Consider the following 24,528-nt stretch of genomic DNA (forward strand, 5'->3'; position numbering starts at 1 on the left):
AGACTGCGAGGAGGAGGGAATGTGAAGAGGAGGGAGCTGTGCATAGGGATGGATGGCGCGCCACAATGCACAGGTTATGGACGGAGCAGGGCAGGCGGCACATGCAGTACAGAAGGCGGGCACGTGTGTCTGAACGGTTAGGACCACCACTGCCCTCCCGGGCACAAGCATGGTGGTGGAAGAGCAAACCCAGACGATTTTTGTGTTTGTGTTGTCACGTGATCGAGGTGTTGCCCACCAAAAAAAATAAAAGTCTCAGTCCAATGATAAAATATTCCCCCCAACTAAAAATATACAGACCAGGGCAAAGCTTATGGGAGACAGGTACATTGTTCATGGGATCATGCACACAGTCGTGTACATATTTATATTAAAAACAAAAAAAAATACTAAACTATTTTCCTCTCTACTGTGAATAGAGAGGGTCTTCTCATCTACAAACACGGACAGGAATAGGTCAGGCTGGTGTGTGCATGACCCCATAGAAATAGTATGGCCGTGTGCACAAGCCCTAATGTACACGGCCATACTAAGGTTCCCAAATGTGACAGCCGTCGCTTGCGATGTGCCTGTTCTACAACGGAGGAAAAATGATGCCTTATTTCACAGCATCTCTAGTGCCAGACAGAAGGCCCATAATACAAACCTGTGCTGCCATGCATGTCACATGGCTGAGGCTCCTTTCATAGTAACGCTTGTTAGCGATAATCTGGCGGTGTAAATGCACTGCCGATTACCCAATGAACGAGTGAAATGCTTGTGCAGCACACAAAAAGATCCCCTCTTCCCGGTGGTAGATTGTGCGGTGTAAACACGACCTGCTCCCGGGAAACAACGAGTCAGTATGGAGAAGAGCGCCGGCATTAGTAATCGCTCCTCCCCATACTCTGGAGGAGATCGCCGCATGTGAACACCGAGGTCTCCTCTACTAGTGATCCGCAGATTGGCGGGAAGGAACGCTTGTACATCGTCCTGTGTAAAGGGACCTTTAGGCTAGTTTTACTCTAGTGTTTTTGTATCCCTGCCTTCCGGCATTGCTGGAAGTTACCGCATTGCTGTCCAGCCCCATTAACTATATTGGGGACCGGCGGAGATCTGGCCGCAACTCGGCAAATATGCAGAGAATCAGCTAGACAAAAACCACTGTGCGCGTTGCAGCCAGACCCCATTATAGTTAAAGGGGGTTCTCCTGAATTTTATATATTAATGATCTATCCTGGGGATAGGTGATCAATAGCCGATCGGTGGGGGTCTGACACCCGGCATCCCTGCCGATCAGCTGGCTGAAGAGAAGGCTGTGTAAATTAAATAGGAAAGCCATCCCATATTAGTGAATGGGACGGCGTAGCTGTAAGTCCGCCTGCTCATCGCTGCTATGACGGCGAGCAGGTAAACAATGAAGGGGAGGCAGCACTTGCACGGAGCATGGCCAGCCGGGGTCTGACTCCCTGCATCTGATATTGATGGCCCATCCTCAGGATAGGTCATCAATATTAAAATCCTGGCAACCCCTTTAATTGGGCCGGCGGGTATCAGGCAGCGTCCAGCACTGCCGGATCAGACATCTCTGGCAGGCTGCTCCCTACCGGAGATGTCCGTCGCTAGAGTGAAACTGTCCAGTGGCCCATAGCAACCAAGCAGAGTCCACCTTTCATTTACCGAGCTCTGAAAAATGGTGGAATCTGATTGGTTGCTAGGGGCAGTTTTCCTTTACACCAGTTTTGATAAATCTACCCCTGTAACTAACAATGATACGTCAGTTAAAATGGTTGGTCGGTTTCCTATCCTCGGGATAGGTCATCACTATCAGATCGGTGGGGGTCCAACTCCCGCCACCCCCATCGATCAGCTGGTTGAAGAGAATTCACCACTCCTGCGAGCGCCACCTCTTCACCGTTTACCTGCCCGCCGTCGACATTGGCAGCGAGCAGTGTAATTCAATGGAACGGAGCATTTATCCTATTCCTCAGTCTGCTCCTTCCCATTGAAGTCGATAGGAGAGGGCATTGCTAACAAATGTTCATAGGAACACTCGTTAGCGAACAGGTGATTGTCAGGAAGATCCTGTCACCATGTGCTAGAGCAGGAGGAGCTGGGCAGACATATAGAGGTTTATGGGAAAAGATTCAGTAAGTTATTTATATTTCTGCTATTTTTGGGCTTTGAAGTCCAGGAGGCGGTCCTATCAGTGATTGACAGCTGTCTCTATACACAGTCATAGAGGGAAGTCTGTCAATCACTGATAGGACCGCCTCCTGGCAGTCTGCTCAGCTCCTCCTGCTCTAGCACATGCTGCCTGTAGCTTAATTTGCATTTTCATGGTGACAGGATCTCTTTAAAGGGGTTGTACCCAATGTTCAAGTCATCCCCTAGCCACAGAATAGGGGATAACTAACTGATTAGTGGAAGCCCAACTGCTGGGACGCCCACCAATCATGAGAACATGGGTCCTGTTCCCCTGTGCTGATTGAGCAGCAGGCCGCACTTGTGCCCTGCCACTCCATTTATTCACAATGGGTACGCCATAAATAGCCAAGTGCTCTACGCGGCTTTCTCCGGCATTCCCATAATAATTGGAGTGGCAGGGTGTATGTGCGGCCGGCCGCTCAATTAGGACGGGGAATGGGACCCCTATTCTCAGGATTAGTGACCAATCCTGTGGACAGGGGATAACTAAAAATTTGGCACAACCCCTTTAATTACTGTACAGGAAAATACATCTAAATATGTGAGCAGCTCAGCACACAGTCTAGTGGCCGTGCAAGGGTACTGCAGCTCAGTTTTCTTTCAAATAAATGGGAGCTGCTCTGCAGTATGCCGACGCAGGAAACTACACCGTGTACGGAGCCTTTCCGATTCTGCTCTGTACATTTCCAGCCAATCAGTGAGGGTGCTAGGTGTCAAACCTCTGCCAATTTGCAATTGATGATCTTTACCGCAAGTCCTACTCGTCTTACCGATCCCCCATTGCTCCCCCAGACATGTGACCACTTCAGCAAATCACTGGTGTTGGCAGTTCACCGATACAGCCAGCGATTGGACGCAGCAGTCACATGTCCATGTCAGAACATCATCACTGGAGGAGGAAGTACAGACCTGCGGGAAGCAATGAAACAGGTGCAGTGGGGCATCGGGAAGGCGCGTATTACTTATTTTATAATTTGATAAAACATAAGCCGTTTTGTGAAAGTTGACATGGCTAGACAGCCTGAGGCCTTCTTCTCAGGACAGTTACAAATAAGCCATAGACATCTGGAATCTATAGCTGAAGACAAAATAGGTAAGCCAGCAAAAAGTATGTAATCCACTTCACTTCAAGTAGGAGTCTATTGCCAAGTATCGTCATCTGCGTATCGGGCAGTACAAGGGAAGATGGACACTCACCTTCTGAACCCAACACCTCAACATCTATTGAAATGTAAAGCAATTTAAAGGGATTTTCTGAGATTCTGATCCTCTGAATGGGTCATCAACATCAGATCGGGCGCTGTCCGAACAGCTTACCAAGCACAGCACCGTCTAGTGGATAATGGCTGTGGATGTGACTAAGCCGCGCCAAGGCCATGTGACTGATGAATGTAACATCATTATTCATTGGTCTAGGAAGAGGCAGCGACGCTCACCAGGTAGTTGTCCCCACTGATCTGACAGGTCATCAATATCAATATCTCAGAAACCCCTTTAATGCTTCAGATACATCAGCGCTGAGGAATAATACACACACAAGAGGAACCTTTTTACTACCTTTATTAAGAAGGTCCCGGGCAGGTTGCTCTCCCACACTGCAGGGTAAGGACACCGGTATGAGGTCAAGTCGTAGGACAGTACCAATGCCCTGCCGGCCAGCTCACACACACAAATGTACAAAATGTTAAAACCACCATTAACATGTTTTTTTGATTTGGAAATGAAAGGTTAACAGAAAAAAAAAAAGTCTTTAAAATGGGTATTTCCAGGGACAATGGAGTCCTGTCCGTCCACATCACAGTTCCGAAAAATGACAAAACAGGAAATACACAGAAAATCCTGTTTTTCAAAGTGTTCAATCGACTCTTCATTATATCTGTATCTGGAAACAAATTGTGCGACAACTGACATTACTGCAATTACAGCTTCCCCGGGGGTTGTCAGCCAAGCTATACAGTGATACATAACTATCAACTATGAACAAGAGAACCAGGGGGCGACTCCTGAGGTAACTCTAATGGCCGCCATATTTCACTTTTCCCATTAAAACTCCAAATTTCTTACAGCAGGAAATGTCTTTTTTGTAAAAAAATAAAATAAAAATCACTTAATACGAAAGACAGACAATATTAAATTTAAGATGCAGGAGTCGTAGCTAGAGATGAGCGAATTTCATATTTTGAAATTCGTTCACGCTTCGTTTGGTGGTAAAAGCAGAATTGTGTTATGGATTCAGTTACCACGGACCATAACGCAATTCTATGACGGAATTGCCTTTAGAGGCATTCCGTTATTCATTCCGTCATAATAGAAGTCTATGGGCTGCAAAACGGATCCGGGACCACCAAACAAAGCGTGAACGAATTTTATAACATGAAATTCGCTAGTCATAGCATCCTAGAAAACAAGGCATATGATGAAGTCTTTGCATAAAAGATGTCTTTGCGCTTCCATCGTTGTGGGTCCATTTGCTTTACCGGTATGTTGCGTGTCAGTTTGCGGCAAACCAACAGCGAAATATGCATAAGGGCCTAAACTATAACTGAGGTGAACAGCTGAGGCCAGTAGGTGGCTCCACTGAGCACAGGTGTCAGATCAAATATGAACTCTAACTCACAGCTTGGCCTTTCCTTCAGGTGTAAAGGAAAAAATATATAATAATAATAGAACCCAACCAAACGGAGGTGTGGGTTCCGCAAAATTACCACAGAGAAGAACACGGAGCTCAGATTAAGTCTTGTGTGCAACAAGTGCCAGTCAAATGTACAGATGTGAACAGAGCAAGCTGGGCACGGGGCTCCAGAACTAGAATAGCCTATATCCACTAAGGGGGACAGAATCACGTTATCAATTTGATTCCTTTTTTTAAGTATTAGATTTCTAAATTCCTTCCTATTCATGCACTGGGGTAAAAAAAAAGGTCTAACCAAACCGCTTGTGCCACCCAACCACTACGGTGAATAGAAATAATGCCCTCTGTAGGCGTTTTCTGTACAAGATCCGGATGATGGCGACGGTCCATAAGGTAAATCAGCCGGCAGAAATACCCTTTGTAACCTTCAATGATATGCAGAATTTGTGAAAAGTGCAGGATCTGCTTGAAGAACATACGTGTTACACAGGACAGTGCGTGAGTCTATTTACACCAATTACATACAAAATACAAATATCTTATAAATATATCTGCAGTGAGACTGGTACTTGGCGACACTGCTTACACTAGGAAGATTGGACCCTTCTTCAGAAACTTCCTACGATATGCTCCTTCAAGAACCGGTCAAAGAAATCCCATAAGGTTGGACCTGCATCAGAAAAGTCAGAATCCATAGTATAATGTACTGGGAGAGTAGAAATCAAATCTGAATGTCTCTCCAACCATGTAATTATGTGCGCAGCAGATCCTCCACAGGCAGCGTTCCTGGGAAGAAGATATGTATATGACAGTCATCAATATCCAGGTATGTTTGGGCAGTTTGTTTGTGAATTTGCAAAAACTTCCAGCCAAAAAGTTCATATTTACAGCCCGAGGGAAACCAAATGATCAAAGAGTCAATCAATGATGAAGCTCAACTCCCACGGCCATGAGGAGACTGTGTAGTGGCCTTTGTAGGTGCAGCTCTACTGTAACCATGTAATGCCCCATCCAAAAAAGTAAGGGGCATGCGAGTATAGAACAGGTCTGATACTCCCCTGCACCAGTATGAACATCTGTTCCTGGTCTTTGAGCCTCCTTGTACAGTACAAATTATTAGACTAGAGAAAGACCCCAGCACTTGGCACTTTTGACTCCATTCTTCAGTTTATCCAGGCCACAGGTTACAGGGTCTCACCAAAATGATCTTTTCTGTATTCGGCTGCATCTACTTGCCCATCATTTTCATCATCTAAAGAAAGAAAGAAAGAAAGAAAAAGTTATTTCCTTGCAATAACTGTCGAGCTTTAAAATGCAAAAGCCACGCATGCAATACAATAAAGCAATCAGCCAGGCAGCATGCAGATACTGAAGGTTTCAGTTGTTGAGGCATGTGGGCAACTTTACTGGACCTCCAAGCTCCTATGAGGACTACCATAATCAACAACGAGGAGCATGATGGAGAGCCAGCAGAGATTATGCCCCTTCCAATTTACAATGTGTCTGTGGGATTTTAAAATTGCCCCTGGGACAGACTACAGAACAGGATCTCACCCAAACACCTACCTCACCTAGCCTACCTGGGCTTCAATATATTGCTTGCATACACAAAAAATAAAAATGTGCTCCCAAATATAATTTCCAACCATGCAGTTGTTCTATCACCTTTATCCTAGAGACACCTAGTTCATAAAGATGTTATTTAAAACAACTACCATGCATATGTCCTATCAACCACAGAGAGTGACATGGCCATCCATTCATGTACCACCACCACTGCTGGAGAAATGTATGAAGAGACTCAGATGTTCTAACCTGGGCTCCAGGAACTGGACCCCAAGCAATCTTCAGAGAAAGGGTTGTCTTTGTTAGACAACCCCTTTAACATATTTTACCAGACCCCCCCCATCTTTGTAGGTCAGTGTTTAACCATTACAATAGCATGCCCTCTAATAAGTAGTTGTCCAACCTAGGAAATTACAATCTCAATGGTCCAAGCTGGTTCCCAATTAAAAAAAATATCTACTCAACCGTCTGCAGAACCACCATTCCCACACAGCTGCCCTGTTTTTTGCCTGCTTCTGGTCTCCAATGGACCGGAAGGGACATGGTTCCATGACCAACTGTGGACAGGTGTTTAATTTGTTTTTAAATTAGGCACCGGTTCTAATCACTGGGGCTGTTGGCTCCTAGGCTGGACAACCTTTAAATTTGCATCCCATGCATGTGAATGGATCTTCTGCAACTCTGTTGACATGCATCGAAAAATATCTGAATACATTTCCGACAGAAAGGTGGGAAACAAATCAGCTCTGGAAATACATAATGATGTCCCTTATATCAAATGGAAACACCAAGATCAGCCTGACCAAATTACAAATCGGGCTAATCCTTGCATGAGGGTGCTGTGGGTCTGCTGCACAACCACAGTAGAAATCAAAGGGTACAGCCTCCAAAATGTTGGATTTTAATCCAATAGGTGAACATACCCTACAAATTCTGGCTTGCCATTCTTCAATCCTAATATTTTGTGGCAAATTTCCAAGGAAAGAGGACAAACCGAGAGTACAGTATTTGGAATACACCCATCCCTGCCTATCATTTATCCAAAAAAGGGGCTTACTGCACTGTTCAGAAAGTGACCAAAGCAGAACAACCCTAGTAAAATAAAATCTCTGTGGAGCTGTAAAAACCATGGTCTACTGAACACTACTAGTAGATAAAAGGCAAGAAAAGGCCTTCTTCTCAGGACAGTTACAAACAAGCCATAGACATCTGGAATCTATAGCTGAAGACAAAATATTTCAGGCTTCTTTTAAAAAAATATATATCTCCGGACCCTCGGCTGTGTTGATGGAGAAAGAAGTATGGTCTAGACATCATCTCTCTAGCCACTCTCTGAGGAAAGGATTTCTAGATAGCCAGGGTACAGAACAAGACTTGTATTATGTACACCGCTCATTCCAAATTTCTAAGCCTGACCCGGCATGTTTGCCAAAATTGTGAATGAGTGAGAACAGGAGTTTTTCTCTATACACATCTCATGCAGTTAGTGGTTGGACACAAACGCCAATAATACCCTACCGGGCACCAGATGGGGTGCCCATATTTACCATCCACACTTGACTTTCATTCCAGCCCTCAAGTTACCCAACAGGTGATGGGGCCAGTATTACATAAGTGATGTCATTATTTTTAGTGCGTCAGGAATTGTTGAGGATACCTGAGAACCTCTGACTTAGAAGACTTGTGGGGTCTTTATCATTACATGTATATTTTAAAGTCATTGTCTGGGATTACACATGAATTGGCTAAATAGCAGTAAATGTGATAAAATTATAAAACAAAATACCCAATACTGGTGAATCCCCAGAGTTTCAGCACCATCAATTTTGGTGGCCCCCGTTGGTCTTTTACTTTGCTGCAGCAATGATGGTCTTATATATCCATGTGACTGCTGCAGCCAATCACTGGCCTCGATGGTCTTATGCCATTTTTGCTGGCCTCACAAGAGTCCAGTGATTGTCTGCAGCGGTCATATGGATATACGGCACGTAAATGAAGACAGTGAGGAGCGCCGAAGAATCAGTGTATTGGTTATTTTTTTTAAAAACATACCATATTTACTGCTGCTAGCCCAAATTATTTTTTTAATCCCAAACAAACCCTTCAATGTCCTCTCTCAATATGGAACCAGGGCTAAAAGTCAACCGGAACAAGTCCAGGATGATACTGTTCAATAGATCTGAAGGAGACAAATGGTATAATGTACCCCGACAGCCAAATAGGTCTTTTGGAGCATCTGATGAACACCTGGCCCATGTTAGGCTGTACAGAAAATAAGACAGGAGAAATGACATCATCCCTCCCCTTCCCAAATATATCCATAAAGCACCAGACAAAGGTCCTTCCACAGAAAATAGTTCACACAGGTCAGTCTATAATGGGAGGGAGATGTGGTCGTGGGGGGGGGGGGGGGGGCTAGCCTTCGACTATGGAAAAACGACATTGCTAAATCATAATTTTCATCTATGTTCCACAGATTAATATTCTAGATGGACTGATATTCTACATAAGTACATCTCTCCACAAATGCTGAACCTCTGACTAGGATAACTGTCACATTTAGACCCCAATTTCAATTTTCATATATGTAGTTACTAATAACATGATATTCCAGAATCAGTTACTATTAGACTGACTTACCCCTTATTTAATGAGATTCAGCCCTTAGCAACCAGTCTGCATAAAACTGCAATTTCACTACTCAGTTAAGATGGCCGCCACTGCCCTCACCCTGAGGCTAATCCCGCCTGCCCTCACTAGCCAGTAACAATAGCCCCCCAAAAGTGTCAGTAACCAAAGCCCTCCCCCTAAAGGGTTAATCTCCTGCAGCACAAAGGGGTCCTCTTACCACATGTTGCTTTCATTTATACTCTGAGCAGACGGCAGATCTCCCTTCCCTGTTGTGCGCTGCTTCAACTCTGCATCCTCCAAGTCTGCTGAGTGAGGGAGCGTCTGCCAAGCGCAGGGACAGGGAGAAGTGCACACAGCCCAGGCACTGTTATCAGCTGCTGGGGAGGACCTGGCTTTAATAATTTACTTACAGTCCCTGGCTGTCTGTAATTTGCTCCGTCCTTCAACAGATAGACGGAACATGCCTAGCAACCCTATTTTAAGCACAGGTAAAAATAGGCAGTACAGGGAACAAAAATGTGGAATTAAAGGGTAATTGAATACACAGTGAAAATTTGAAATAGGGCCACCAAGGTGATATTAATCACCACAATCCAATACTCCAAAAAAAATTATAAAATAATACGACAGTTATGCTTTAAGGAACCAAAGGAATAGGACAATTGGCTTCTGAGCTGTTCCATGGCCAGGTGTGTGTTATTCCCTCATTATCCCAACTACAATGAGCAGATAAAAGGTCCAGAGGTCATTTCCAGTCTGCTATTTACATTTGGAATCTGTTGCTTTCAACTCTCAAGATGAGATCCAAAGAGCTGTCACCATCAGTGAAGCAAGCTATCATTAGGCTGAAAAAACAAAGCAAACCCATCAGAGAGATAGAAAAAACATTAGGTGTGGCCAAAACAACTGTTTGGAACATTCTTAAAAGGAAGGAACGCAAAACAACTGTGGTGGATGACCAAAGAATTCTTTCCCTGGTGAAGAAAACACCCTTCACAACAGTTGGCCAGATCAAGAACACTCTCCAGGAGGTAGGTGTATGTGTGTCAGTCAACAATAAAGAGAAGACTTCACCAGAGTGAATACAGAGGGTTCCCCACAAGATGTAACCCATTGGTGAGCCTCAAAAACAGGAAGGCCAGATTAGAGTTTGCTAAACGACATCTAAAAAAGCCTTTACAGTTCTGGAACAACATCCTATGGACAGATGAGAAGGAGATCAACTTGTACCAGAGTGATGGGAAGAGAAGAATATGGAGAAGGAAAGGATCTGATCATGATCCTAAGCATACCACCTCATCAGTGAAGCATGGTGGCGGTAGTGTCATGGCGTGGGCATGTATGGCTGCCAATGGAACTGGTTCTCTTGTATTTATTGATGATGTGACTGCTGACAAAAGCAGCAGGATGAATTCTGAAGTGTTTCGGGCAATATTATCTGCTCATATTCAGCCAAATGCTTCAGAACTCATTGGACGGCGCTTCACAGTGCAGATGGACAATGACCCAAAGCATACTGCAAAAACAACCAAAGAGTTTTTTTAAGGGAAAGAAGTGGAATGTTATGCAGTGGCCAAGTCAATCACCTGACCTGAATCCGATTGAGCATGCATTTCACTGAAGACAAAACTGAAGGGAAAATGCCCCAAGAACAAGCAGGAACTGAAGACAGTTGCAGTAGAGGCCTGGCAGAGCATCACCAGGGATGAAACCCAGCGCCTGGTGATGTCTATGCGTTCCAGACTTCAGGCTGTAATTGACTGCAAAGGATTTGCAACCAAGTATTAAAAAGTGAAAGTTTTATTTATGATTATTATTCTGTCCCATTACTTTTGGTCCCTTAACAAGTGGGAGGCACATATGCAAACTGATGTAATTCCTACACTGTTCACCTGATTTGGATGTAAATACCCTCAAATTAAAGCTGACAGTCTGCAGTTAAAGCATCTTGTTTGTTTCATTTCAAATCCATTGTGGTGGTGTATAGAGCCAAAAATGTTAGAATTGTGTCGATGTCCCAATATTTATGGACCTGACTGTATATATATGCTTTATTTTTATTTTATTAAGTTTTTTTTTTCCCATTTAGGATTTGCGAATTTTCAACAATTGGCAAAATTTTCAACAATTGCCTTTCATTCAGGAAATTAACATGCTGTGGATATACAAAGCTGGTTTTCCACATGGGAAATATATGTAGCACGTAGACGAGATTTGCACATAACTCATTCACTTTGCCGTTAGTATAATGCGCTACAGATCTTCCATCCACAAATAGGCAGCCATACTGCTACGTGTGGACAAGCCCTTAATCTATTTTTGTAAATTTGTGGGATTCTTGATAGAATTACGTACAGCATCCGGACTCTTTCTCCCCCTCTCTTCCTCATCATGACTAGGACCTAAATCAATGGGGTATGCTAAGGGGTTTTCCCATCACATACAATGGGGGCATAGAACTAGGATATACCTCCATTGTCTGATAGGTGCGGGTGCCACCTCTGGGACCCACACCTACACAGAGAACGGAGCAGGGAAAGGTGGTCGAGGGCGCACTGCACCCATCAGACAATGGGGGCATATCCTAGTGATATGCCCTCATTGTCTGATTTCACAACACCCAGCACCCCCATCATCATTGTTTCTGGCGGGTTCACAAAGCAGTTAGAGTGGACAGAGCTGGAGGCACAAAGTTCCATCCACTATGTAGTGGCCGTGCTGGGGTACTGCGGCTCAGTTCCTAGTCACGTGAAAGGGATCCGAGCTGCAGTGTCCTGGTGCCGGAGGAATCTACAAAGTGCACAGAGCCTTCCATCCACTGTACAGTTTCCAGCACTGGCCCAAAACAGCTAATCTCTCACCAATCTGATCATGATGACCTATCCTGGAGGATAAGTATCAAAATCTAAATTCTGTAAAACTATTTTAATGGCCAATACATGGAGTCCTGATGTAAAATAGACAACCTTTTTAAAGGACATCTGTCAGCAGATTTGTACCTATGACACTGGCTGACCTGTTACATGTGTGCTTGGCAGCTGAAGGCATCTGCGTTGGTCCCATGTTCATATGTGCCCACATTACTGAGAAAAATGATGTTTTACTATATGCAAATGAGCCTTTAGGAGCAACGAGGGCGTTGTCATTACACCTAGAGGCTCTGCTCTCTCTGCAACTGCCGCATTCTCTGTACCTTCAGTGACAGGACCAGGCAGTATAAATCTCATCACGCCTAGCCCTGACCTCTCCCAAAGTCAAAGTGCAGAGGGTTTTTCCTGTTGCAGAGAGAGCAGAGCCCTGTTGCTCCTATGTCTCATTTGCATATACTAAAACATAATTTTTCTCAGCAATGCGGACACATATGAACATGGGACCAACACAGAGGTCTTCAGCGGCCAAGTGCACATGTAACAGGTCAGCCAGTGTCCTAGGTACAAATCTGCTGACAGGTGCCCTTTAAGAGTTCCAGTACACCATGCCTTTGGATTGCATTTACCGTGCAGGCTGGACAAATCCCAGCAGCCATGGAGCCAATGCATAGAAAATGCCGTTCGTGATTTGAGGGGTTTTTGGTTCTACTTATTTCTGTGCCCCTAAAGTCCACTTTCCTCCTGGAGTGGTCTAAGGGTCCTAAAGTCTAAATCAACTAGGCCAGGGATCAACAACCTTCAGCAATCCAGCTGCTGGGAAACTACTACTCCCAGCAGGCTCACTTACTTGGCAGTTCTTGTAACTCTATAGAAGTAAAAGGAGGATTCTGGGAGTTGTAGTTTCAGAACAGCTGGAGTGCCAGAGGTTGCCAATCCCTGAACTAGGCAAATAGTCAATTTGTCACATGCATTAGGATAAGTCTTCAGACCCATGACCATGCACATACTTTTCAGTGGCACGAGCGACACTAGGTAACATGATTAGCAACAAAAGGCAGATGCCCCCTGCTGGTTATAATGAATGCAAAGAAGGATGAAATGGCTGTGACACCACAAACCGCACAAAGCCATGACCGATGACGGTGAGCAAAATGCAACAGATGTAGATAAGGAATAATATGGAAAACATGCAGACTAGTACTAAACGCACAGAGCATCCCACCTCATAGTAAAACCTATAGTGGAGAATTCATGCACAGAAATCGGGCATGCAGAAGGAAGCCCAGCACCCCACAGTCAGCGAAGGTCTCCGGCAATAAATGTACTGAGATCCATTGCTGGAGACACGTGACTGGGAGAATCCAGAGCTGGACTGTGAAGAACGAGCCCAGGCTCACCTTGTACGTCTTCTTCTCCCCCATCACCATCCTCTTCCTCATTGTAGGCCAGCTCTGCCTGCTTGTCTGCCTCGTACTCACCCACGTTACCATCATCCCCGTTATAATCTGCCACTTTAGAACCATGTTGAGCGTCTACAGGAGACTCATTCTCATCAAAAAACCGACCTGGGAAGTCGGAGAGTGGGAAGAAGCAGAAAGGGATAGAAGAGCAGGAGAGAAGGAAGGAAAAAAGGGAGAGAATTAGGAAACATCAGTACAGACAGGACAGGACTTCATCTGAAGATCACTGCAAATGTGAAATGATGAGCCAGTAAAGTGAAGAACAGGAGATCCATAGCGGCTTTTCATACTAGAAAGAGGAATGGTCTGACGTAGGGGAGGGGGGCGACAGTATGTATGGTGATAGTACTCGGGATGAAATAGGATACATATAGAATAAAACAGAGGTATCAATTACACAAAGTGATCAGTCATGTTCAGAAAACAAAAAGTTATAGCAATATCATCTGAAACAGCAGGGCAGTCATTTATAGATGGGGGAAGGGGGGTACATGCATAGTAAATTAACAAGGGCATTAGGCCTAGCAGATTGTCAAAAATGACTGTAAAAACTACTGAAATAAAAAAAAAGGGACAGACCGTCACCGGGAAATTCACCAATAAGCCAGGGAAACAATGGAAGGTTAGCTAGCAAGTCATTGTCTCACTCTGGAGAAAAAGTACTTTTAATAGATATGCAAATGAGTCGTTTAGTGCACTGAGGGCTGGCCCAAAACCACTCTGTGCACCCTTGCTCCTCCTGCTTCATTTGTCAGTCCTGATTAGCAGGGCCAGGCAAAATGAGAATGCTCGAACCTAGCCCTGTCAATCAAGATGAGGGAGAGGCTGGCAGAGGAAGCAGGGGGAGCACATAAAGGGGTATTCTCATCTCAAACGTTGATGGTATATCTTAAAGATATCCCATCAATATCAGATAAGGGCGAGTCCCACCTCTTGGAGAGAGCCCTGCTCATGCACAGCCACCTGTTTGTTCACCTCTATGGGACTGTCGGAAATAGGTGAGCCACAACTCCCATATTGGCGAAGGGAGGGTGGCCAAGCTTGTGCAATGTGCGCTCCTTCACTTCAGGGGGCCCGTTTTGGAGATAGGAGTTGGTCCCAGAAGTGGGACCTGCACCTATCTGACACTGATGGCATATCCTAGAGACATGCAATCAATGTCTAAGATGGGAAGTGCACCAAAGGTGGGTCCTCTAGGTCCTCCTGCTTCCTCTTCCAGCCCCTCCCTCACCTTGATCAACAAGACCAGCTTCCTACATACTCATCTTGCCTGGCCCTGCTAACCAGGAAGGAGAGGGAGGGGCTGGCGAAGGAAGCAGGAGGAGCAAGGGTGCACAGAGGTGTTTTGGACCTCAGGATAGGTCATCATTCACACATCGGTAGGGGTCCAAGTCCCAGCACGCCCACCGATCAAGGCCAAGGCAGGCTCCCAGTAGCAAACCAAGCACAGCGCCGTACATCGTATAGGGCCTATGCTGGGTATCGTGCTCAGCCCCGCTCCCTTCAATGGGGCTGAGCTGCAACTAGGCCATGTGACCGATGTACGGTGACATCACATGGCCTGGGAAGAGGCCGCGGAACTCACGGACCACCTGGCCTCTCCCAACAGCTGAGCCGATCTGATATTGATGACATATCTTGAGGATAGATCATCAATATTATTTCCATTTCCAGGATAACCCCTTTAACTGCTCATTTGTTAATGGTTATATTGATTTATTTTTCTCCAGAATGAAGCAGCGGATCGCCAAGTGAAAGGTATCCTTACATTCAGCTGAGCTAGACCTACAAGATGTTTAACAGTGAATTTCATGGTGACGCACTGCCTTTAAGGAGATCTACTTGGAAGCCACTGAGCATAGTGCGCTCCTATACAAGCCAACATAATACTTGTATCAGAATCCCCCCATATACAGGCAGGAGGGACTCAAATTGTAAGCCTGTGGGACACAAGGACATTAAATTCCCTTCTGTAGGGGTAACTTGGAGCTCCTGGGCCACAATTCAAAATCTGTAATATGGCTAGCGGCTTCCACGCTGCCACCTGGCAGTTTTTGCGGTGTCAAAATACTCAGAACGGCCCCTAACAGTTCCATCCCTGGCTATAAGTAATGGAAAATATCCTGATCCAAACCCGAATGTTACTTAAAATAAAAGTAAGACCAAAAGTATTCTACAATCAAGAATGATGCTGAACATCAAGCAGAAAAGTACATAAAGAGGATCTGTCAGCAACCTTTTGTAGTAAATCCGTGTCTTCTTAGAAGACTGCCTTGTATCAGTCTTCTGTTATTCCTCCTGGAAAAGTATGAATGAATTCACAACTGGGTCTTACCAGCGGAGTTGTGTCCCACACAGTGTGATGCTGTCCAGTATGTGCTGACTGTGTAGGGAGGCAATCAGCCGTCAATGGATTATACATTTCCAAGAGGAATAACAAAGGAACTGCACAATGCAGACTACAAGTAGTTTACTAAACTGGCATGTAAGGAGATCCAACTGGTCCTCGGTAATAAGTATACCAGCAAGTGTGTGTGAGCTAGGAAAAGGTGTGCACAGCTGGATGGAAAGGGGTGAGGAGTATCCCAACTATATTATAGTAGAGTGACAGATGGGGTGTATAAGACTGGGGATGTTAAAGGGTTATTCCCATCTCAGACATTGGGGGCAAATGGCTAGGATATGCCCCCAATGTCTGATAGGTGCAGTTCCCACTGGCCACCCTCCATTCATTCCCATCGGAGCGCCAAAAATAACCAAGCACCGGCTCGGCCATTTCTGTCAGCACCATAGAAGTGAATGGAGAGGTGCGCGTTCTATTCATTTTAATGGGATTTCCGAAAATAAAAAAAAAAAGAGTGTGCTGCTCTGCTTTTTCAGCGCTCCCATAGAAATGAATGGAGGGCGGCCACGCATGAGCGGTGCGCCCTCTGGGACTTTGCCGGCTCCATTCTAAGTATAGGTGTGGGTCCCAGAGGTAGAACCCGCACCTATCCGACATTGGGGGCATATCCTAACAATATGCCCCCAATGTCTGAGATGGTACAACCCCTTTAAAGATCAGCCCTTGGCGCCTTAAGTTTTTTTTTTAATCTGAAAAGAGCAGCACGTTCTTCATCCCAGATCTCAACAATTATCAGCAATGGAAGCTACATGCAGATGGATGGCCACACAGCCATCGGGAGGTTGATCTGGAATCTCCATTTCCATTGCCGATCAGACATTCCTGTTTGCATTGTAGTGCTTCCATTAGTAAATCCAGCTACGATTTAGGCATCATAAACACGACCGCACTGGGGAGGCCATACTTTGAATCCGCACTGGCCACCAATAAATATAGAGGGAGGGGGAGGCAGCACTGGTCATATTTAATACTGGGAATCCGCACTGGCCACCGATGAATATAGAGGGAGGGGGGCCGCACTGGCCACCAATAAGTTAATTACAGGAGGGGGGGGGGGGGGGGGGGGGGGGGTCTGCCCCCTGCTGCCTGGCAGCATCTGCCAGGCAGCAGGGTGCAGTCATGTACACAGTTCTCGGTATATTCTAACATGAAGCGTCCCCATCACCATAGGAACGCCTCTGTGTTAGAATATACTGTCGGATCTGAGTTTTACGATGTAACTCAAATCCGATGGTATATTCTAACAGAGGCGTTCCCATGGTGATGGGGACACTTCAAGTTAAAATATACCATTGGATCGGAGAAAACTCCGATCTGATAGTATATTAATAGGGACTCCTGACTTTACATTGAAAGTCAATGGGGGACGGATCCGTTTGAAATTGCACCATATTGTGTCAACGTCAAACGGATCCGTCCCCATTGACTTGCATTGTAAGTCTGGACGGATCCGTTTGGCTCCGCACGGCCAGGCGGACACGAAAACGCTGCAAGCTGCGTTCGGGTGTCCGCCTGCTGAGCGGAGCGGAGGCCAAACGGAGCCAAACTGATGCATTCTGAGCGGATCCGCATCCATTCAGAATGCATTAGGGCTGTACGGATCCATTCGGGGCCGCTTGTGAGAGCCTTCAAACGGAACTCACAAGCGGAGCCCCGAACGCTAGTGTGAAAGTAGCCTTATCCGCATTTTTAGCAGGTCGCACGCGGACCCATTGATTTCTACGTGGTCACAAACAAATGTGAACAGCACATGGATGTCATCCAAGTGCTGTCCGCAAATTATAGAACATGTCCTATTCTTGTCCGTTTTGTGGTCAATAATATGCATTTCTCTAATAGAGAGATGCATACGGCTGGTATCTGTATTTTGCCGATCCATGGTCTGCAGACAGCAAAATACATACGGTCACGTGCATGAGGCCTTGAACCTGGAAACCTGTACAGCGTAGTGACAGAACGCTAAACAGTTTCTTAAAGGGGTTGTCTCACTTCAGCAAATGGCATTTATCATGTAGAGCAGCGGTCCCCAACCGCCAGGCCGCGGCCCAGGACCGGGCCGTGGAGGATTGTTAGCCGGGCCGCGGCGATCAGGGCAGTCTTTAACTCTGTACTAATGAAGCGCTTCCATTATGGAAGCGCTTCATTAGTACAGAAGGACCAGGGAGCGGTGAAGGATCTGTACTCACCGCTTCCTGGTCCTCGGCTCGGCTATCGGCTGTGCATGGCTGCGCACAGCGTGAGGTCGCTCTGTGACCTCCCACTGTGCGCCGCTATACACAGCCAGCCGACAGCAGAATGAAGAGGATCGCGATGGTGACCAGGAGCAGGAGAGGTAAGTGTTTTTTATTTTATTTGATTTGCACTGATGGCTGACCTGGGGGCTTATGGGCTGGCTGACATGGGGGGCTTATGGGCTGGCTGACATGGGGGGCTTATGGGCTGGCTGACATGGGGGGCTTATGGGCTGGCTGACATGGGGGGCTTATGGGCTGGCTGACATGGGGGGGGGGGCTTATGGCTGACATGAAGGGCTAATGGGGGCTTATGGCTGACATGAAGGGCTAATGGGGGGCTTATGGCTGACATGAAGGGCTAATGGGGGGCTTATGGCTGACATGAGGGGCTAATGGGGGGCTTATGGCTGACATGAGGGGCTAATGGGGGGCTTATGGCTGACATGAGGGGCTAATGGGGGGCTTATGGCTGACATGAGGGGCTAATGGGGGGGGCTTATGGCTGACATGAAGGGCTAATGGGGGCTTATGGCTGACATGAGGAGCTAATGGGGGCTTATGGCTGACATGAAGGGCTAATGGGGGGCTTATGGCTGACATGAAGGGCTAATGGGGGCTTATGGCTGACATGAAGGGCTAATAAGGGGCTTATGGCTGACATGAAGTGCTAATGGGGGCTTATGGCTGACATGAGGGGCTAATGGGGGGCTTATGGCTGACATGAGGGGCTTATGGCTGACATGAAGGGCTAATGGGGGCTTATGGCTGACATGAGGGGCTTATGGCTGACATGAAGGGCTAATGGGGGCTTATGGCTGACATGAGGGGCTAATGGGGGGCTTATGGCTGACATGAGGGGCTAATGGGGGGCTTATGGCTGACATTGGGGGGGGTTTATGGCTGACATTGGGGGAGGGGTGTATGGCTGACATTGGGGGGGGGGTATGGCTGACATTGGGGGGGGGGTATGGCTGACTTGGGGGGGGGGTATGGCTGACATTGGGGGCTGATAGATGGCTAAAGGTTTGGTGGTTGATCTGAGCCATTGGGGGTCTAATCTGAGGTCTGATTAACATTGGGGGTCTGATTGCTGGTCTGACCTGAGGTGTAATGAAAAATATTTTTTTCTTATTGTTCTCCTCTAAAACTAGGTGCATCTTATAGGGCGAAAAAACGGTCCAGTGCAGCAGAGACCAGTGCAGCAGAGACCATAGTCAGTTTATATAGTCATTATATAGTGTTATATATTTTAATATGCACATTTGTGTTTTGTTATGCGCGTGAATCAGTCGGTCCCGCCCACCCCCTAAGCCCCGCCCCAGTACTCCGCCCCCTCCCCCCCCAACCGGTCCCTGGGAAAATTGTCTTGCATGAAACCGGTCCTTGGTGCAAAAAAGGTTGGGGACCACTGATGTAGAGGACGTTAATACAAGGCACTTACTAATGTATTGCGATTGTCCATATTGCTTCCTTTTCCGTTGCATTACCACTGCTTGTTTCCATGGTTATGACCACCCTACTATCCAGCAGTGGTGGTCGTGTGTGCACACTATAGGAAAAAGCGCCATCCTATGCGCACTCCCGCAGTCTCAGCCACCAGAGAGGCGGTGCCTTTTCCTATAGTGTGCAAGCACGACCACCACTGATGGATTGCAGGGTGGTCATAACCATGGAAACTAGCAGTGTATAATGCACTGGAAAATGAAATAAAGCTAGAAAAGGCAACAGTATGGATAATCACAATACATTAGTAAGTGCCTTGTAGTAACTTTGTCTACGTGATAAATGCCATTTGCTGAAGTGAGAGAACCCCTTTAAGAGGGATTGTTCCAGCAAGATAACCCTTTTTATAATGAAGCATGACTGCTGTGGTTCCAATAGTCGATATTGCCAGGTGTATCTGGGACCAATACGATAAAATCGTAGCACTGTGTTTAAAATTCTGATCAAGTAGTCGGTGGGCAGGCAGAGTCCGCCAAAGCAAGAGAAAGAAAAAAAAATTGTGCTATAAAAATGTCATTTTAGTCTTTCGATCAGAATGACTATGATTAGAACTGTTGGGCAGCATCCTCTTCCTGTCCATCAAGGCTTTTATGGCGTTCTCCATCTTATGAGTTCCTTCACATTGCAGTTTTGCCATATTTTGGCAAATTATCACATTTTGGTGTACAGCATTTTACATCACAATGTGCCAAAAACTGGGTGGTTCAAGGTCTGGTGCTGAATATTACCTAAAGCACACCACCACTGCTGGAATGTACCCTAGCTGCATTAAAGGGCACCTGTCAGCAGATTGGTACCTATGACACTGGCTGACCTGAAGACATCTGTGTTGGTCCCATGTTCATATGTGCCCACATTGCTGAAAAAAATGATGTTTTACTATAGGCAAATTAGCCTCTAGGAGCAGCGGGGGCGTTGTCACTACACCTAGAGGCTCTACTCTCTCTGCATCTGCCACACCCTCTGCACTTTGATGGACAGGGCTGGGCAGTAAAAACGTGATCACACCTGGCCCTGTCAATGTGCCGAGGGTGCAGCAGCTGCAGAGAGCAGAGCCTCTAGGTTTAACAGCTACGCAATTTTTTTCTTTCATTTTGAAGGGGCCTGGGCACCGGCCGCTTTAACGCCGCCCCTGGGCACCTTCAGAACCTAATAAACATATTGAATAAAAAAGTGTTTTTTAGCGAAAATAAGCGACGGACAGCTATACGGTAAGTAGCATTCCAATATGGGGACTATAAATGCAGATCATGGTGTTAGTGTTCTATAATGGTCAGTTTAGGTGAAAGACTCTCTATAATGGCACAGTACTGGCGAGATGAAAAATCAAAAAAAATAAAATAGCTTTCTATAAATACTTTCAAGTTAAAGAGGACCTGTCACCATTCCCGACATGCCTGTTTTAATAGCTTTATGCATTCCCCATGTAATAACATTTCTGGAGAATCTATTCTTATTGCTCTATGTTGTGCCGTTCCTGCATTATTTCTACTAGAAGTTATGAATGAGTTGCTAGCAGTCTGCAGTAAGGGTACAGAGGAGAGGTAATCAGTTGGGGGGGGGGTGTACCTGCACAGTCTGACTCTATCCAAATCAGTGCTGCCATTGTCAGACTGTGCAGGTACACCCCCCCGAACTGGTTACACCCCTCTGTACCCTTACTGCAGACTGCTAGAAATTCATTCATACTTGTAACAGGAATAATACAGGAACGGCACAACATAGAGCCATAAGAATAAATGCTCCAGAATTGTTATTACACAGGGAATGCATGTAGCTATTAAACCAGGCTTGTCAGGAGCGGTGACAGGCCCACCTTAAAAAAATACCCCTTTGTGACAGAAGTTTACCTTTATGGTTGTCACACGACCTTGGTGAGCCTGGGAAACCCTGTCCATGTGTTGGATGCAGCTCCCCTGGCCTGAACTGACTGCATCACAGTGATTTATAATACAGTCAGTTCCTATGTGTCTATCATGACATGATAGAAGTACAGTAGAATAGACCCATGATCAGATAGGAATTAAAGGGTTTATCCATTTTCTCAAACCCCCTCCACATGTGCTGAGCCCCTCACCGGTAATATACTTACCCCGCTCCGCTCCTGGTCCCCGCACCACCAATTCTCCCTGCACACGAATGAAAACATCCAGTGTCGGGGGAAGAGGTGAATGGCAGATGGGGACGAGCCTCCCTACCTCCCTAGCATCGTGGGTGACGCTAGGGAGGCTCGTCCCTGTCCCCCATTGGCTGCTCCCCCCCACGGATGTTTTCATCAGTGTGCAGGGAGAACTGGTGGTGCGGGGACCAGGAGCGGCATGTGGAGCGGAGTAAGTATATTGCCGGTGAGGGGCCCGGCATATGTGGAGGGGTTTTGAGAAATTGGATTACCCCTTTAACTATATCATTAAATTACTTTGATTCAGTCAGTTTGGGTCAGTGGAGCCACAATTGGCGCTGGAGATGCGGCGGGCACGGACTGTGTTTCCCAGGCCGATCAGCCCTAAGTGTCCCTTGAGAAGTGTCTGCTTTTATGCACTAAGTAGATATACTAGGTGTATATTACCAAATCTGACAGAATGCACTCCCCTCATACTTCTACAACCACTGTTGCTCCGAATTACAATAATGGTAAATGTGCGAGAAGCCCAAGATAAACCGTCCTATCAGCAGCATCCAATTTTTTTTAAAACAAAATCACCCTCATCACGGTACCCGTGGCTGCAGTTTCCATCCATCTGCCACGCAGGTATTTGCAGTGTAGATCTGTGACTCCACACTTCATATATTATTCCACATCGGTAAATTATTAATGCAAAGAAGTCAAAAGTTTAATTAACCAGCTCACAGCATGTAATACATACCGTAAGCGGCTTTAATCAAGACCTGATTAAACTGGGGTAGCCTGGCACCCAGCACAGGGGGAAGGAGCAGTGGACGGGGTGACGCCATACATCACACAGGAACTGTAACGAGGCTCACGTCGTCTCATTGACTTCAGGGCTCTGGTGTTTTTACAGGAACAATACCGCCACACACTACACCATTCTAGCAGTCAAAAACTCCCGAGGAAGACAAGCCTTTCTTAGAAGAGCCGTCCCAGAAATTCAACTGTTGACCTATCCAAAGTGGAGAGGTGGTTAAGCATCCGCACTGCTGCTCGGAGACAGTAGAGCTCTGTACCTTGCCATCTGTGGCAGTCCATATAGTAGCAGTGCATATATGCGTGATCGCCCCTGCATTCAAATGGGGTAAAGCTGGAGTTCCAATGGAGGCCTGCAGGCGGTAGGGCTCCATAGGATAACAGCAAATATGGATTACAATACAGTGCTAATATAGTGCAATGGAAGCTAAAAGAGATCTGAAGATAGCATATTCTAGCCTCCTGGGAAAGAGGGGGGGGGGGGAATAAAAACTAAATAAAAAATTAGGTAAAAAAGAAAAAAGTTAATGGGCGTTGCTGTGTGCAAAAATGCCCAAACTATTAAAATAAACATATTTATCCTGTAGGATGAATGCTGTAACAGAAAAAAAAGCCAAAATGGATGATTTGACATTTTATCATTGCTTCACTTTCGAATATAAATTTAATAAAAAGTGATCAAAAAGTGCTGAACACTCTAAAATGGTATAAAAAAAACAACTACAGATTGTCCTGTAAAAATGTGTCTTCACACAGCTTCATAGACATAAAATAGTTATGGGGGTCAGAATTTGGGGATTAAAACAAAAACAAAAAAAAAGTCAGTATTAAAACACAAGAAAAACAACATAATGTGGTATTGCTGTAATCGTACAGACCGGAGAATGAAGGGCACATGTCAGTTTTACTGTATAGGGAACGACGAAAAAAAAAAAAAACATAAAAACAGTGGCGAATTTGCAATTCCACCAATTTCACCCTATTTGGAATTATTTTCCAGCTGCCCACTGCATCATATGCAATATTAAATAGGGGAACTAAATAATTAAATGGGGGGCAGCATCACGTAATAACATATAACATTTAATTCAAATGCGAATAAAATGGCCCCTACAAAGACAAACAAAGACCTAGGCCAGACAGTAAGTGTACTAGCCAAGCGAGTGGGGAGACCTCCCTGCACATTGGAGCTGTGCTACACACGTCTCCACTATATTTCACCAAGTTACCCCGATGTCGCCGAGAGCCCTGCCATACGCACGTCTCTACATTTGAAGACATCCTAGCCCGTGTCCCTGATTATCCGTGGGCTCAACTGTTGAAACGCATCGGGACAGAGTTTCTCCTCTGGGTGAACCCTTGGAATAGAATACTTTAACCCTCAAGGTTAAAGATACCCAGGACAACCATCAGCATTAGGGCTCCGTAGGGCCTGGATAATAGGGTAAGGTTCCAGTCGGGGCCGCCCCTTTCGGACGATGACTCCGTATTAGGTCTTTAGGGTTTGTTTAGCCAAGATTAGGGCAAACTAGGGATAGTACCAGGCTTCCTACCCCTACCCGTCCTTATATCTTACCCTGTGATAAGTTAATATATACCAGGCAGTATATTCTTCTTAGGCCTCCTGCACACGAACGTGTGCTTACCGTTGCCGTATTGCGGACCGCATTTGTGGATCCGCAATACATGGGTGCCGTTCCATGGGCATTCCGTATCACGGATGCGGACCCATTCACTTCAATGGGTCCGCAAATCCGGAGGTGCGGAATGGTGCGGGACGGAAGCACGGAACGGAACCCTACGGAAGCACTACGGAGTGCTTCCGTGGGGTTTCGTCCCATACTTCCGTTCCGCAAAAAGATAGGACATGTTCTATCTTTTTGCGGAACGGCCGGATCGCGGACCCATTAGGTGAATGGGTCTGCGATCTGCTGCGGCTGCCCCACTGATGGTGTTCGCCCATTCGTGCGCAGGAGGCCTTACTGTCAATTCTGCCCCGGTACCTGCCTTCACCACATCCGCATGATGAGATTCTACTAGACTGGTAAGATCTATCCTTTTTCTTGCCTAATTTGTGACCTACCTCAAGATAGTCTAGTGTTGAAACGTGCGCGGCAT

The 24,528-nt window shown here is 46.0% G+C and overlaps 1 protein-coding gene across 5 annotated transcripts in view; it reads right to left on the minus strand.

Moving 5' to 3' along the window:
* Window positions 1–4,465: 4,465 nt before the first annotated feature.
* The window catches only part of GOLM2 (golgi membrane protein 2), a 54,178-nt gene continuing 34,115 nt past the window's right edge, over window positions 4,466–24,528 (minus strand). For 2 of the 5 annotated variants that reach the window (XM_040414368.1, XM_040414365.1), the window contains 2 exons: window positions 13,365–13,451; window positions 4,466–6,071 (listed from right to left, as the gene is read on the minus strand). In XM_040414368.1, coding sequence (XP_040270302.1) covers window positions 6,004–6,071; window positions 13,365–13,451 — 155 coding nt within the window. In that variant the 3' untranslated portion in view covers window positions 4,466–6,003. Of the gene's footprint in view, window positions 6,072–13,283; window positions 13,452–24,528 lie in introns of all 5 variants that reach the window. The other 3 variants (XM_040414366.1, XM_040414364.1, XM_040414367.1) reach the window with 2 other exon arrangements.

The sequence above is a fragment of the Bufo bufo genome, chromosome 1 (genome assembly GCF_905171765.1).
Source record: "Bufo bufo chromosome 1, aBufBuf1.1, whole genome shotgun sequence".
NCBI classification, from domain to species: domain Eukaryota; kingdom Metazoa; phylum Chordata; class Amphibia; order Anura; family Bufonidae; genus Bufo; species Bufo bufo.